General features: G+C 33.5%; 2 protein-coding genes across 2 annotated transcripts; one reads left to right on the top strand and one right to left on the bottom strand.

The window, feature by feature from the left end:
* Positions 1–314: 314 nt before the first annotated feature.
* Positions 315–2,395, bottom strand: LOC132167669 (UDP-glycosyltransferase 74F2-like). The gene is made up of 3 exons (XM_059578680.1): positions 1,748–2,395; positions 754–1,116; positions 315–671 (listed from the first exon to the last, which is right to left on the bottom strand). Exons 1-3 carry the CDS (start codon positions 2,393–2,395, stop codon positions 315–317), a joined length of 1,368 nt encoding a protein of 455 aa, XP_059434663.1.
* Positions 2,396–12,657: 10,262 nt separating this feature from the next.
* On the top strand, positions 12,658–14,183 carry LOC132188960 (mogroside IE synthase-like). The gene is made up of 2 exons (XM_059603437.1): positions 12,658–13,354; positions 13,427–14,183. Exons 1-2 carry the CDS (start codon positions 12,701–12,703, stop codon positions 14,147–14,149), a joined length of 1,377 nt encoding a protein of 458 aa, XP_059459420.1. The 5' UTR covers positions 12,658–12,700; the 3' UTR covers positions 14,150–14,183.
* The last annotated feature ends 540 nt before the right edge of the window (positions 14,184–14,723 follow it).

Raw genomic sequence — 14,723 nt, forward strand, 5'->3', positions numbered from 1 at the left:
TGATGGATTTGTTTGATACTAACTATACAGTGATGAATTTGTTCATCTCTTATACGAAAACCAACAAAAGATGTAAAATAAATATTTTTCTTAAAGAAACTGTATAGTCACTTTTGAATTTTGCATTTTCCGACCCAAATATGAAATCAGGCAATAAAACATAATTATGTTGGAAATTATGAGCTTTAAAACATGCTGTAAAGATAGGTTTGGAATCATTTCAAAGTCATTACATAACGGCATCTCTTACAATCCGAAATTATTACATAACCAATATTAACCATTCAACTTAGGAAATGAACGTGAAGGTCCGGCTAGCTAACCAACTTTGCTACAAATTCTTCAATGTTTATATCAGAACTTCCACCCTCTTCAACAGCCTCTACGGCCAATTTCTTCCATTTCAAAGCATTTTTCTTTATCTCTTTCCCTCTCTCTCCCTCCATTATTTCCTTGAGACAATATTCTACTGCTTCTCGCCGGACGAACCCTTTCTCATCCGCTGGAGCTTTTAGTCCCATCTTCCAAACATCCATAATATACTTCGCATTCGTACTTTGGTCTGTCCATTGTGGCACTGCAACCATTGGAACACCGAAGCTGAGGGCCTCTAAAGTAGAGTTCCACCCACAATGTGTTACAAAGCATCCCACTGTCTTGTGAGTTAAGACCTGTTAAAATATAAATTAAATTATTAAATTCATTTATTTATATTAATTTAAACTTTTGAGATAAATAGTGATTTAACAAGACCTCCAGCTGAGGACACCAATGAACTACCAATCCCTTCTCAGCCGTCTCCTCCATGAAGTTTTTGGGGAGCTTCACCTCTTCTGATGCCCTGACCACCCACAAGAAGTAGTTGTTGCTCATTCTCAATCCCCAAGCTAGTTCTTCCATTTGCTCAACTTCAAGAACTGCCATACTCCCAAAGGAAACATAAACAACCGACCCTTTTGGACGATCATCTAGCCATTTCATGCAAGCATCGGTGCTTGGGTTGAAGATGCTGAAGCCATAGACTTTGTCATCTTTAATTCGCCCATCTAAGAACATAGATGGTATAGTTGGTCCTATTGTCCTCAACGGCCATATCTTTGCCATCCAATCCACCACCTACAAAGAAATTTATCAAACCAATCGTAAAAATCATGTAAATTCCAAATCAGACAAGATCACTCAGAGCTAATTAATCCACTCCCCTCCCCCTCCCTTCCCCTTAAAAAAAACTTATTTACCCCTTATGTTTGGCAGTTTTGTAATCGTAACCATAAAGTTTAAAAAGTTACAATGTCTTGTTGTCATGTTTTAAAATTTTGCAATGTCATCTATTCACTAGGATTTTTTTTTTGTTAAATCCTACCCGAAAACCTCCAAACACTCTTTTCTTTTTTTCAAAAAAAAAAAATAAATAAATAAAATCTTCACCATGCACATCCTTGCTCTACGGTTGACCACAACCAATCGTGGATCTGGTTTTTTTTTTTTTTTTAATTAGGATAATTTTGTAGTTTTATAAGTTTTGACTGTCAGAGATGACATTTCACCTACTACTCGTTTGACTTAACCCTAAATTTTAATGATATGAGTAATATTACAAACTTTTAAAATATGACAATATGATGTTACAATTTTTTAAAGTTGAGGGATACGATTAAAAAAATACGAAAACATCAAGAGTAATAAGTCAAGTTAATAAAACAAAAGTTGAAATCAATAGCTTACAAGCCGCAGGTTGCTTGCTTACCTCTTGCTCTAGCTCATAAAACGTGTTGCAAAGGACCCAATCAGCTTTGTCAATGTTGGAGAATTGTTGGACAACCATGTCAAAGAAAGCCGGGTAAGATCCGAAATCCGAAATGAAGGACGGCATATCTTCACGTTCAAGCGGCGGCAACCCGGGAAGAAGAATCTCCGACTCCGAAAGAGGGAGTTTAAGAGCTCCTTTATGGACTTGGTACAATATATTATCAACAGCACAAGACATAGTGAAAAACACAGCCCCGATTAAGCCAAACTTTTTGGCTACGTCGAGAGCCCAAGGCAAGAAAGCATCATAGACAATACAATCAACAGGGGAGCCTGAGCTAGAGAATTTCTCGAGGAGCTGAGTCAGAGTTTGTGACCCGACTCGCCAAAAGCTGTCCAAATAGGCCTGGATGCTCTCCGCTTGCTCTATGCCGCCGTCGTCGTAGCCGTCGGAGATGGTGTCGAGAGCAATGGAGGTGGCTTCTTTGTGGATGGTCTTGGAGATGGAGAAGGTGGTGACGAGTGTAACTCTTACTCCTTTGTTATCCAAACGCTTGGAGAATTGGAGCATGGGGTTAATGTGGCCTTGGGTTGGATAGGACAACACCAAACAATGAGCTTTGTAGCCATTCTTTTGCTTCTCCATTTTTTCTTACAGTATAGCTTTTCTGAAATCTCTCTCTCTGTGCTTGTGGTAAATATAATATCTCCCGCTCGCCCTCTATTGGCGAGTGATATATGTGGCTATCTCCACCGGGGTTTCTGTGCAGCATATAATTGGAGAAGCTCTTTCCATGGAGCCAACCTATCATACCACTTTATCTGACAAATGAATCTCACAATTATTACTCATTTTGAAAATTTAAGCTATTGGAAGAATTAAATTTAATCATTTAATTATATATTTTAATAAGTAAAATTTAATAAATATTTAATTAAAATTAGATAAATTGACAGAGTTAAGATCGATTTGAGATTATGATCTTTACTCTTAAATACTTAAGCGGATAAAAATAAGTAAAAACCTATGGCCGAAATGTATTATGGGGGCATTGGCCCATTTTGGCAGATCTTCACAAAAGACAAGGACACAAACGTGATACACGTGCAATTCCTATTATTATGTTGGCTTCGGAGTGAACATTCAGTGCTAATAGTAGGGTTGCTAATAGTAGGGTAACTGATCCATTTCTTACATCTTTATTTATAAAATTTGTGCAAATGTTTTTGGATAAATGTATAATAAATCTCTGAATCAACTATTCAAAATTTAAATTTTTTTAAGTTTTTTTTTTTTTTTTTTCGAAAATTTAGTTCTTGAGTCAATTGAAATGACAATAAAATTCCTGCCGTTAAAATTTTTTAACAGATGTTAAGATAACTCAAAACGCACCGTTTTATCCAATCAAAATATTAATTTTTTATTAATTTAATTTAAAAAATTAAATCTAAAAAAAATAAATAAAAAAATTGAAAGGTGGCCAAGGGTGGCGGCTCGCCACCCCTGGCTACCACCCAACCCCTATGGGTTTGGGGTGGCTTCGAGCCACCCCATGGGTGGAGGGGTGGCCTACGGGCCATCCTTCAAATTTTTTTTTTTAGATTTAATTTTTTAAATTAAATTAATAAAAAATTAATATTTTAATCGGATAAAACAGTACGTTTTGAGTTGCCTTAACGTCTGTTAAAAAATTTTAAAGGCAGAGATTTTATTGTCATTTCAATTGACATTGAGACTAAATTTTTTTATATAAAAAAAAAGTATTTAGAAGATTTAAATTTTGAAGGGTTAACTCAGGAATTTATTATACATTTACCCATATTTTTATGCGGGATTGGATTTAAGCTCTTTTTAAACTGGACAAATCATCGTCTTTTTTTTTAATGTATATTTTGTTTTCTTATGAATGTTAGTGCCCTCTTCATCCTAGGTAAATATTATTTTATAAAAAAAAAAAAAAAATTATTTCTCCCACCTAATTTAAAAAAATAATATCCACAAAAAAAAAAAAAAAGAAGAACAAGAAAAAAAAACCTAACATGCATTTACCTTATTTTCTCTACTCAGTTAAAACAAAAGACTATGTTTGGTTCGCAAAGGAGCTATCTTTCATGGAGACTGTGTTGCCATTGTGTTGCCCGAGGTGATTGTAGACTGTGTTGAATATGACAAGACCGAACAATGAGCTCTGCAGGCATCTTGACATGAGTAAATTGAAAAAAAATTGTTATTTTAATTAGGCATAGTTTTCTTTCTTGATTCAATAAGAATTGGGTTTTTTCTTTTTCTATTAAGATTTATTTATTTTTTTTATTAGAATTTTTTTTTAATTAAATATGCTTTTCTTTTTTTTTTTGTTAATTTAGAAGGTGCTTAACTTATATAAATGTATCTGATTTTTGTTTTTTTTTTTTTTTAATTTAATTTATATTATCAATTAAATTTAAGTTTTTCAGAATTATTTATCTATTTGCTTATTTGAGGTTATTATACGCTGTTAAAACAATCTTAGTTCTGCCCGACGTCAAATTATTTTTTATCTCCATTTCTGCTTACACGGCTTTTTTTTTTTTGGAGTAAGGTCAAAAGTTATTCTTGTGTTACTTTTGTGTCGTTCTAAAAATGAGATGACTTTTAAAATTAACATTAATCTTATAATTGATCTTTATTAAATTTTGATAAAATAGTATTTTAATTTATATCAACCCATTTGGGAACTCACTTTCTTCCTTTATTTCTTTTCAAAAAAATTAGATTCATTTTTTCACATTAAAAAATAACTTTCTTCAATTTTTCATTTTCAAAAAGTTCAAAACTATTTTCTAAACACAATCAATCTTTTATAAAAAATTTGGCGAAATCTGGTGTGCCATAATAATCCCTCCAAAAATGGTAACTGGAATATTTTTTTAAATGACAAAAATATCTTTAAATGCCAATTTGAATGGACAAATAGTGGAATTTGAGGCTCAAAATGATACGCGCCAAGCATAGTTGGGTGGCCGCAATGTGCTGCCAAAATGACAAGCGTAGCAAAAGTTATGTGCGTTTTATTGCATGTTAAATCACCAATTTTTATAAAAGTTTAAGTTAATAGGAAGAGAAAAATTTAATTACTTAATCATTAGATTAACATTGTACAGTATGCATTGTAGTCTCAATTATGACTAATCACACCAATTCTTGCCATTCCTGCGCCGATCATCTTTGTCAAGCTATGCTAGCGTGCAATAACGCTGATTTACTCTTTAATGAGTAACGCTTTGGTCTATCAATAGTGATACTACAGCCATCAATGCACCAAGTCAAGGGCATGCAAAGTAGAATTTTAACTGTTTAAGTATTAGTTAAATGATTGAATGTACTTTTTTTATGAACTTGAACCTTTAAAATAAGTAATGAGTTATCATGGTATAAGAGTAAATGTCATGAGTTCGAATTTTATTTTTATCATTAACTTCTCATTTTAATTAAATAAGTTTGAGTTGAAGAAAACGCTCTCCACTTCGTCTATTCCACCGTCGGAGTTGGTTGCCGGAGCAATGGGGGTAGCCTCTTTATGTATGGTCTTGGAGATGGAGTAAGTGGTGATGAGTGTAACTCTTACTCCTTTGAGCTCCAATGGGATTTTCTGTGCAGCAAATAATTGAGTCTCTCTCTGACAAATGAATCCCTGTCTATCAAAAGAAAAGGTCACAACTTGTCCGTACACGATATTTTGTGGTTTTTGACTTTTTATGACCTTTGTCGAATAAGAAAAAAGCCATTTACCAAAAAAACAAAAAAAAAAAAAGCCCTAGTAGCCAGCAAGGTGATTTGACAACTTTCAAATCAATCGATTAGAACAAATCACACATTTTAGTGGGAAAAAAGATTAGAGTTCAATTAGAAAATCAATCAAAAGGTGCCATTTTTTTGGGATAAAAGATTTAACTTTTTTTTTTTGGTTATTCAGAGCGAAGAGTCTTTAAAAATATACATATACTAGAACTTGGTATATGACCTATTTAAATAAATGGATTGTATTAGAGTTGATCATTAATAGGTTAGTAGGTCAAGTGGGTCGACTCAAATCTGACCCGAAAATAGATCATTTTCATTTCATTCCAGTTAATTATAAAAGGAGGGGCAAAAATGTCATTTTTTCTTTTAGATAATTTTGCTGATCCATTTATAACTAACCGACTCAATGAAATGGAGAGAATCTGTCTGCATTTGACTCGCCAACTCGAATTGCCAGCCCTCTTTACGCATTAAATGAAATTTTACTAGTACAATAATAATCAAGGGATTAAATTGGATACTCAATGATAAACAATAGTAAATTAAAATGACATGTATTTTATGACATTAATTCGACTACGGATTATTTCATGGAACGGTCAAATGCGAAATATAAGAAGTCATTGAAAATTTTCAAATAATCAAAAATAAAATACTAGAGTACAATTACAATTATATTTAATTAAATCAACTCCGGTGCTTAATTAACATATGTGTCAAGAATACTTATTCCCACACAACACTAGCCAGTTCGAAGCTTGCATCGGCAAATAAACACTGCAATTAAAAAATTTCAGCGCTTTTTCCCTGTTGGTTACCCGCACTTATAAAGCACCTTGATCGGATATGGTCAATTTTTTTTTTTTTTTTTTTTTTTTTAAGTAAAAATCATATTTTTTAAATCGTACGGTTTTTTTTTTTTTTTTTTAACATATTCGTATAAGAGGAGAAAATGTGAAAGGGAGATTCGATTTAATAGCCTTCGTTTCATGAGACATTGTCTTCAACTAATTGAACTACCTCTTAAAAACAATTCACACATTTTTAGATGGACTATTATAGCCATATATATAGGATAGAATTTAGTGTCACAATAATATATAATGATAAGCATCCAAATAGATAAAAGATGTTATCCATCTCGTGAATCACGTTTCACTAATTAGTCGAATTATCACCTAATAAAAATGGCAAACCAATGTGGCTCAAGTAGGTCTATATCTGGAAGACTGGAACTCACTAGATAATGACATATAACAAGTATAAAATAAAAATAATATTCCATCTAAATGATGACATAAAATAAGTATGTTGGAGGGTAATTCGTTGCAAGTTATAAATGCAATCAAATTTACTCGTTAAAATTGGAGTAGATGAAAGAAGATCCTCTCCATTTTAAGGAATCCCATTTCAAAGCAGACATGGACATATTGTAGAGAATATTAGAGTGGTACTAAATGGGCTACGGAATTGGTAGATTTGTCATATTAAGAGGGAGAACAATTATGTTGTGCACGGGTTAACAAAGGCTATAACTAAACAAGTCATAGATAGGGTATGAATGGAAGATATTTTTAGTTGTATATGTGACGTTGTAACTTCAGAGCAACAATCTTTGCTATTTTTAAGTAATATGCTCTGGATTTTTCATTTTTGAAGGAAAGTTGAAATATTTTCTAAATTAAATTAAAAAAAAAAAAAGTCTCATGTCAAAAACATATCCTTACTGCGTCAACATCTTAATAATTACTAAATATCAAATAAAATAAACGGAGTTGTTAATTAAAAGCGGTACAAATCATTAGATATAACATTATTTGACAATATTGCGTGTTTTCAGTGATTTTTCTTTTATTTCTTTTAAGTGACCGTATAAAAAAAAAAATTAAGTATGATAAATGAGTGAAGAGTAGTATAACTCTTAAAATTAGAATGTAGATTGTGATATTCAAATCCCTCAATAATCAAACTAATCTTTAAGCAATACCAGAATTTTTTTTTTTTTTAAAAAAAAAAAGACTTTTACTTAAAATAATTAGGTTTTATGAAACGTTCATGCTATTGGACCACTGGTGAGCAGGAAAATCAAAGGTCGATTGCCACAACGGCCTTAGCAACTTCATACTTCATTTCATTTTCAACTTTTACAACTTTCACGGACATTGCACGCACTACCACGCACTACCTGTCACTGTGCGCGTAGATTTCTCACACCTCCACTGCCCCTGCCGGATAAGTTTATTCCGTTATTGGTATTCTCCTATTCTAGTTTTGGTGTAGAAATGCTAGCTGCTTGTCGGTTTGGTTTAGGATAGCCCTTATTTAAGTGGGCCACATTACGCGCCGGTTAGGTTCGGTGCACCGATCTGATAACCGCCCAAGTGGGCTCATTTTCCTTTTATTTTTGGCCCAAGTCGGCCCTTTTAAGTTTTGGCCCTAGTCGGCCCTTGCCCATTGTCGGCCCTTTTGAAGTTTAGCTCATTGTCAGCCCTGACCTGTTGTCAGCCCCTTTTGGATTTTGGTCCATTATCGGCCCTTTTGAAGTTTGGCTCTTTGTTAGCCCTGACCCGTTGTTGGCCCATTTTGAATTTTGGCCCATCATTGGCCGCTTTTGATGTTTGGCCCGTTGTCGGCCCTTTTGAATCTGCATTCACCAACCGTCACCTACTGCTGTCGATGGCCGCTCGCCAGCCTCTATCTCCTTCAGCAGTCGTCACCATCTACGGTCCATTTCCCGCCTCCACCACCATCGTCATCATTGTTTTTGATTTCAAACTCAAGGTTCCAAAATATTCCGCCTTGAGTTTGAGCGGGGATGTTAGAATATATAGAAAATATATAATATTTTATGTATATTTCATAATTATGTTGATATCAAATATTCTCTATTTATGGGTTGATTGTAATCAAATATTGAGATTGTAATCAAATCAAGGGGATTTGATTACTATACTTATATTTAGACATTGCCTTATAAATAGAGACATTTGTATTGTAGACAAATCAAGTTAATGAGCACAATATAGCCCTTAGGGATATTCTAAGTGGTGAACTTAGGTGTCTAACACTGAACTACCCCGTAAGTTTTTTGTGTTCATTGTCTCTCTTGCTTCCGCTCAATATTCCCACATTATCATTATTTCAACATGATATCATAACTATTTCAACATGAGCAATGTTCGAATGCTGCATATGATAAACTATGAAGCCCTAATTCATGTTCGAACGAGACTTACTCTTGTTTGAACGTTGCGGTCATTGGCTTTCATCTAAAATGTTCGTTTTTCAAGGGGAGAGTATATAAGCCTCATAAGCCAGTACTATTTTAAGTAGACCTTGAGACCATTATTTTGAATTCTTGGACAGTGGTATCATATACTTATGTCTTCATTCTCTAACCTTTCCTAGATTCCTTTAAACCACACAAAATCAAATGAAGGTATTGGAATTTTGGGTTGCAGAGAAAAGAAAGAAAACTTGATAGAAGAATGGCTAGGATTTTTGAATTAATTAATGCGGTAGAAGACAAATTGGCATTTGTTGGGTACAATTCAAATTTACTACAAAAGTTTAATTTGTAAGTATAATTGATTGTAATTTGATTCTTCTATAGTAGAAAAGTTCTTGGGGTTGGCTGCCATCGGAGTGATTTTACTTTTGAAGAGTTATATATTTATAAACCAAAATTGACATGTTTTATATCTTTATTGCTTTACTTAATTTTGGTGATAATTTATGTGCTTCACCCTCTAGGTGTTATTTGAGGTCAGTGGACAAATTTCAATTCTATAGCCATTTGATTTTCTTGTCTTTTTCGTATTTTCCATTGTTTTTTTTGTTAAACCCGTATAAAATAAAATAAAATAAAAAATAAAAAATAAAAAAAAATAAAAAACCCTCAATAGAAGCTGTTAGTGTGTGAACGTGGCTGTGGCGGGTGATTGATGGTGGTTCTTTGTGCCTGCAATTGAACAGCCGGGATAAATAAATACTCATGAAAAATTACAAAAAAAAAAAAAAAACTAAATAAAATATGTGGTTAAATAAGAATTTGGGGAGATTAGATTAAGCACGATAAGGCTCGTATGCATTTCGATCAAAGGTGGGCAAAAAATATTATCTTAAAAACTTCAAAAAGCTTGGTTTTAAAGAAGTGCAACGTTCAAACAAGGTTCTTCGTTTTCGAACACAAAGGATTTGCCCTGTAATTGCTCAAGTGAAGTTTAGACAGTGAAAATCACATGTGTTATCTTAAGACCAATTGAGTCATAACTTAATATTAGCCCTACCAAAAATTCTAGCGGTACCTAAGCTAATGGACAAGCCAATAACCCCAAGTGCTTCACATTTGCGGTATTCGAGCTTAGAATCTAGCCCCCCATTGATACAACCGGATTAACACTAGACCACACCCTCAGTGGTAGATTTTTTGTAGTTGTCCAAAACTTGTCAGCCAATGTGTAATAATGTATTTTCATTTCTGCTGCTATCCTTAAGCATTTGATACATATGGGCTATCTTTAAAACTAAAGAAAAATAGATCAACTTCTACAAAATATTAAATAATATCGAAGTGGGCTAGGCCGCCACAGGGCCGTGTTTGAAGAGCCTTTTTAAAAGTGCTGGCTGCCTGAAATTATTTCTTGCTGATATAGGAAGGGCTTAACAGCTAGTTACAATATTGTCCTCCAAATTTTTGTGCTTGAGATGGGAATTGAGAGAATATATAGGCAATAATATTTTTACTATCCGGCCCAATTTATGAACAATTAGGCATGCCAGCCGAAAAACTTGATCCCAATTGAAATATCTTTCGGGCTACTCTTTACCTTCTTGGTGATGAATTCATGATAGTGTTGCACTTTTTGACGTAAAACTCCTCTCCAGTTTAAACAAATTGGAGATAGCGGATTTATGTAAATGAAGACAAGAATCTGAGACCGACACATAATAACTACACAAGTCACATAGGGTTATACTTATTGCGGGGAAAAAAATTAAACCGGTTTATTGGAGAAGCCGGTGGGAAAATAAACCGGTAGGGCTACTTTAATTTTGGTTTTTTTTTTTTTTTTTTTTCAAAAAAAAGAAAAATTAATTTCTATCTAGGACTAGAAGGACATTAAGAGAATATTAAGAGAATACCTAACATTTCCAAAAACAAAATAGAAAAGTTTTCTAAGGCCTTTTTTTATTTTATTTTATTTTATTTTTAAAAAAACTAAGTTGATTTACATTTTTCAAAATATAGACGAAGTGCGTTTGCAATTATTCTAACAAAACATGAAAGAAACATATAGGATCCACAACATTACTTATTGGGAAAATTTCGCTTTATATTCCTGAATTATCGCTCTTTTTAAGAAGACTCTCCAAAATTCAAAAACTCTCAATTTACACTCCTAAATTTTCAATTTCAATCAATTCACCCCTCCATTAGTTTTAGTCGTTAACTTCTAACGGAAATGCCTAAAAATACCAAATTACCTTTCGATTTTTGTTTTTTTGTCAAAAAAAAAGAAGAAGAAGAAGAAAAGGAAATTAAGTGTAAATTTGAAATTTCATAAAAAATTTAGGAGTATAAATGTCATTTTATCACTTTTAACATTTAAAATCGGATGGAGAAGGTAAATTGATTGAAATTGAAAGTTAAAGGGTTTAAATTGAGAGTTTTTGAATTTTGAGGGGCCTTCTCAAAACACGCGATAATTCAAGAGTATAAAGTGAAATTTTCCCTTATATTTTTTTTAAAACTTGAAAGCTCCACAAATGACGTGAAAGCAAATCTTTTTTACTGTAATATAAATTGAGGAATGCTAGACTTACAAACTGATGTGGCACAACATGATTGGATATAAGATATAGAAATGCTATAAAGCAATAAAATGATCATTTTTGACCCATAAAGTGTTAGGTGGCAAGAGATCATAGGCCACATCTATAATTGTTGTGGCCCTATCCATTGATAAACCTATGACCTCTTAACACCTAGGACTTTTATGGGCCAAAAATGGTTATTTTATTGCACTATAGCATATCTCTATAAGATAAGTTCAAATTTTGAAAAACTTAATCATATTGTGTCACATCAGTTTATAAAAATTTTTCTATTAAATTTGTTTGTAAGTCTAGCACTTCTCATATAAATTTACTTAAAAGTTGTGCACCTACTTTTTACTTGTGTATTTTTTTTCACCCATTGTGGGAATTGGTTACTTTTATTTTTATTTTTATTTAATAATGGGATAAAGGTAACAACAGATCAAACAACTATAAAAGGAAAATGCTAGGCTTACAAATACATTTTACAAAAAAACTTTTATAAATTATGGGGCACAATATAATTGGGATTATTAAAATTTGAATTTATTTCATATCTAATCATATTGTACCACATCAGTTTGTAAAAGTTTTTTTTGTAAAATTTGTTTATAAGCCTAGCAGTTCTCCAAATAAAATGAGATGTGCTTCTCAATAACAGCATTAAGATAGAAGAGACAATACAAATAAGAAAACAAATAGAAGTCAATAAATCAAAAAACAAGGCCTTTTTTAAGAGCCGCTGGAGGTGATAAACAAAAGTAAAAGTTAAAAGCCTTAGGGTTTGTTTGGGTGCATATTTGAGAGGCTTAAAAGTGCATTTAACACTTAAAAAATCGGTTCGAAGAAAAATTATCCATTTGGTAGAAAAAATTAAAAGCGTTTTTAAGAGTCCAAAAAGCCTAAAAATGGCCAAAATGCACTTTTGATTAAAACTTGAAAATAAAATTTTTATTAAAAAAAAAAAAACTTTTTATTTATTTAAAAACTCTATTTTTTTATAAAAACACAACTAGTGGAAAAAATACTGTCGAGAACCGAATGGAATCCGTAGACAATTGTTTGAATAATAAATCAAAAGGTTCTCAGCTTCATATTTTATTTATTTATTTTATAAAAAAGCAAAGAACACTTTTGTCTTCTTTAGCCTAATTCACTTCATCGACGTCAAAAGCTTTTCTAATACTGAGACTATTAGCCTCGAGGTCCCACACGTTGTCGCTAGCTATTTCTCACGCACAAACAGAAATCGTGTTCAATTTGTGCACTTCATGTTCATTTTTAATATTAATATATAACCCACAATAAAAACACAGATAGAGAGATCACAAATCTGTGCAGGCAGAAATGGAGTTGGAAAAGAATGCGTACCGAGCACATTGTTTGGCCTTGACCTATCCAGTCCAAGGCCACATTAATCCTCTCCTCGAATTCTCCAAGCGTTTGGAGCACAAAGGAGTAAAAGTTACTCTGGTTACCACCCACTTCATCTCCAAGACCATTCACAAAGAAGCTGCCACCAGCTCCATTGCCCTGGAGACCATCTCCGACGGCTACGATGAAGATGGGAGAGCGCAAGCAGAGAGTATCAAGGCCTATTTGGAGCGCTTTCGGCGAGTTGGGTCACAAACTCTGGCTGAGCTCCTTGAGAAACTCTCTACCTCAGGTTGTCCTGTTGATTGTATTGTTTATGATACCTACTTGCCTTGGGCTCTAGATGTTGCAAAAAAGTTTGGATTACTAGGGGCTGCGTTTTTCACTCAATCTTGTGTTGTTAATAATATATATAATCATGTCCACAAAGGAGTCTTGAAAGTCCCTCTTTCAGAGACTGAAATTTTGCTTCCTGGGTTGCCACCACTTGAATCTCAAGATATGCCGTCCTTTATTTATGATTCCGTATCATACCCGGCACTCTTTGACATGTTTGTGGGTCAATTCACCAACCTTGGTCAAGCTGATTGGGTTTTTGTCAACACATTTTATGAGTTGGAGCAAGAGGTAATTTTTTTTTTCTTCAGATGATATTGAAAACTAAGCTGAATGATGTTGTTGATGAACTATTTTGTATAGGTGGTGGATTGGATGGCAAAGCTATGGCCGTTGAGAACAATAGGACCAACTATACCATCAATGTTCCTAGACAAGCGACTTGAAGATGACAAAAATTATGGTTTTGACATCTTCAAACCAAACACGGATACCTGCATGAAATGGTTAAATGGTCGACCAAAGGGGTCGGTTGTTTATGTTTCGTTCGGGAGTCTGGTGGCTTTTGAAGTTGAACAAATGGAAGAAATAGCTTGGGGATTGAGAATGAGCAATAGATGCTTCTTGTGGGTTGTAAGGGAAGCGGAGGAGGAAAAGCTCCCCAAAAACTTCGTGGAGGAGACGTCAGAGAAGGGATTGGTGGTTCGTTGGTGTCCTCAGTTGGAGGTGTTGGCTCACGAGGCAGTGGGATGCTTTGTGACACATTGTGGATGGAACTCTACTTTGGAGGCTTTTAGCTTGGGGGTGCCGATGGTTGGAGTTCCATATTGGTCCGACCAGAAGACGAATGCAAAGTATATTATGGATGTTTGGAAGATGGGGCTGAAACCTCCGACTGATGAGAATGGAATAGTCCGGCGAGAAGCAGCAGAACATTGCATCAGGGAAATAATGGAGGGAGAGAGAGGAAAAGAGATAAAGCAAAATGCCTTTAAGTGGAGGAAGTTGGCCAAAGAGGCTGTTGACGAGGGTGGAAGTTCTGATAAAAACATTGAAGAATTTGTAGCTAAATTGGTCCACTCTTAATTCCTAGCCGGATAAAAAAAAAAAAAAAAATTCCTAGCCGAAACTTCATATCTGTTTCCTAAGTTGCAGCTGCTTCTTCGTCCATTTTGAGTGATCATGTAATGTAATGAACTAGATAAAGTGGGTTTTAATGAGTTATTTTGTATAAAAATTAGGCTATTTTATTATGAGTGCTTTAAGGTATCATTCTGTAATGACTCTTGAATATGGCACGTTACAATTGCAAATTGAGTATATTTTCATCATATTCTTGTTTTTTATGTTGTAAAAAAACCTTTGAGCTAAAAAATGTCTTTTGATTTTCTTAAGAAGATCAATCGTCTCTGAAAAAATAAAGGAGGAAGGAAAATTCTTTTTGACCATCTCAACAACATGCCACATTTTTAATATATGATATTTTTTAAGTGTTTCGATGCCTAACAACAATGGAAATTTTATAATTTGAGAATCAACATTCATTTATATATATATATATATATATATATATATATATATATATATATATATCTTTTTCCTTGTCTTCTTTTATTGGTTTTGATAGATCGGTCATGAATAACAGGATCCGTGGTATCGT

The sequence above is a fragment of the Corylus avellana genome, chromosome ca1 (assembly GCF_901000735.1).
Source record: "Corylus avellana chromosome ca1, CavTom2PMs-1.0".
Lineage (NCBI taxonomy): Eukaryota > Viridiplantae > Streptophyta > Magnoliopsida > Fagales > Betulaceae > Corylus > Corylus avellana.

Excerpts from the sequence above, each read along its gene's own strand:
- LOC132188960 (XM_059603437.1), top strand. The coding sequence starts at position 12,701 with ATGGAGTTGGAAAAGAATGCGTACCGAGCACATTGTTTGGCCTTGACC. Across the intron at positions 13,355-13,426 it reads TTTATGAGTTGGAGCAAGAG|GTGGTGGATTGGATGGCAAA; the intron begins GTAATTTTTTTT and ends TATTTTGTATAG.
- LOC132167669 (XM_059578680.1), bottom strand. The coding sequence starts at position 2,395 with ATGGAGAAGCAAAAGAATGGCTACAAAGCTCATTGTTTGGTGTTGTCC. Across the intron at positions 1,117-1,747 it reads TTTATGAGCTAGAGCAAGAG|GTGGTGGATTGGATGGCAAA; the intron begins GTAAGCAAGCAA and ends ATTTCTTTGTAG. Across the intron at positions 672-753 it reads ATTGGTGTCCTCAGCTGGAG|GTCTTAACTCACAAGACAGT; the intron begins GTCTTGTTAAAT and ends ATATTTTAACAG.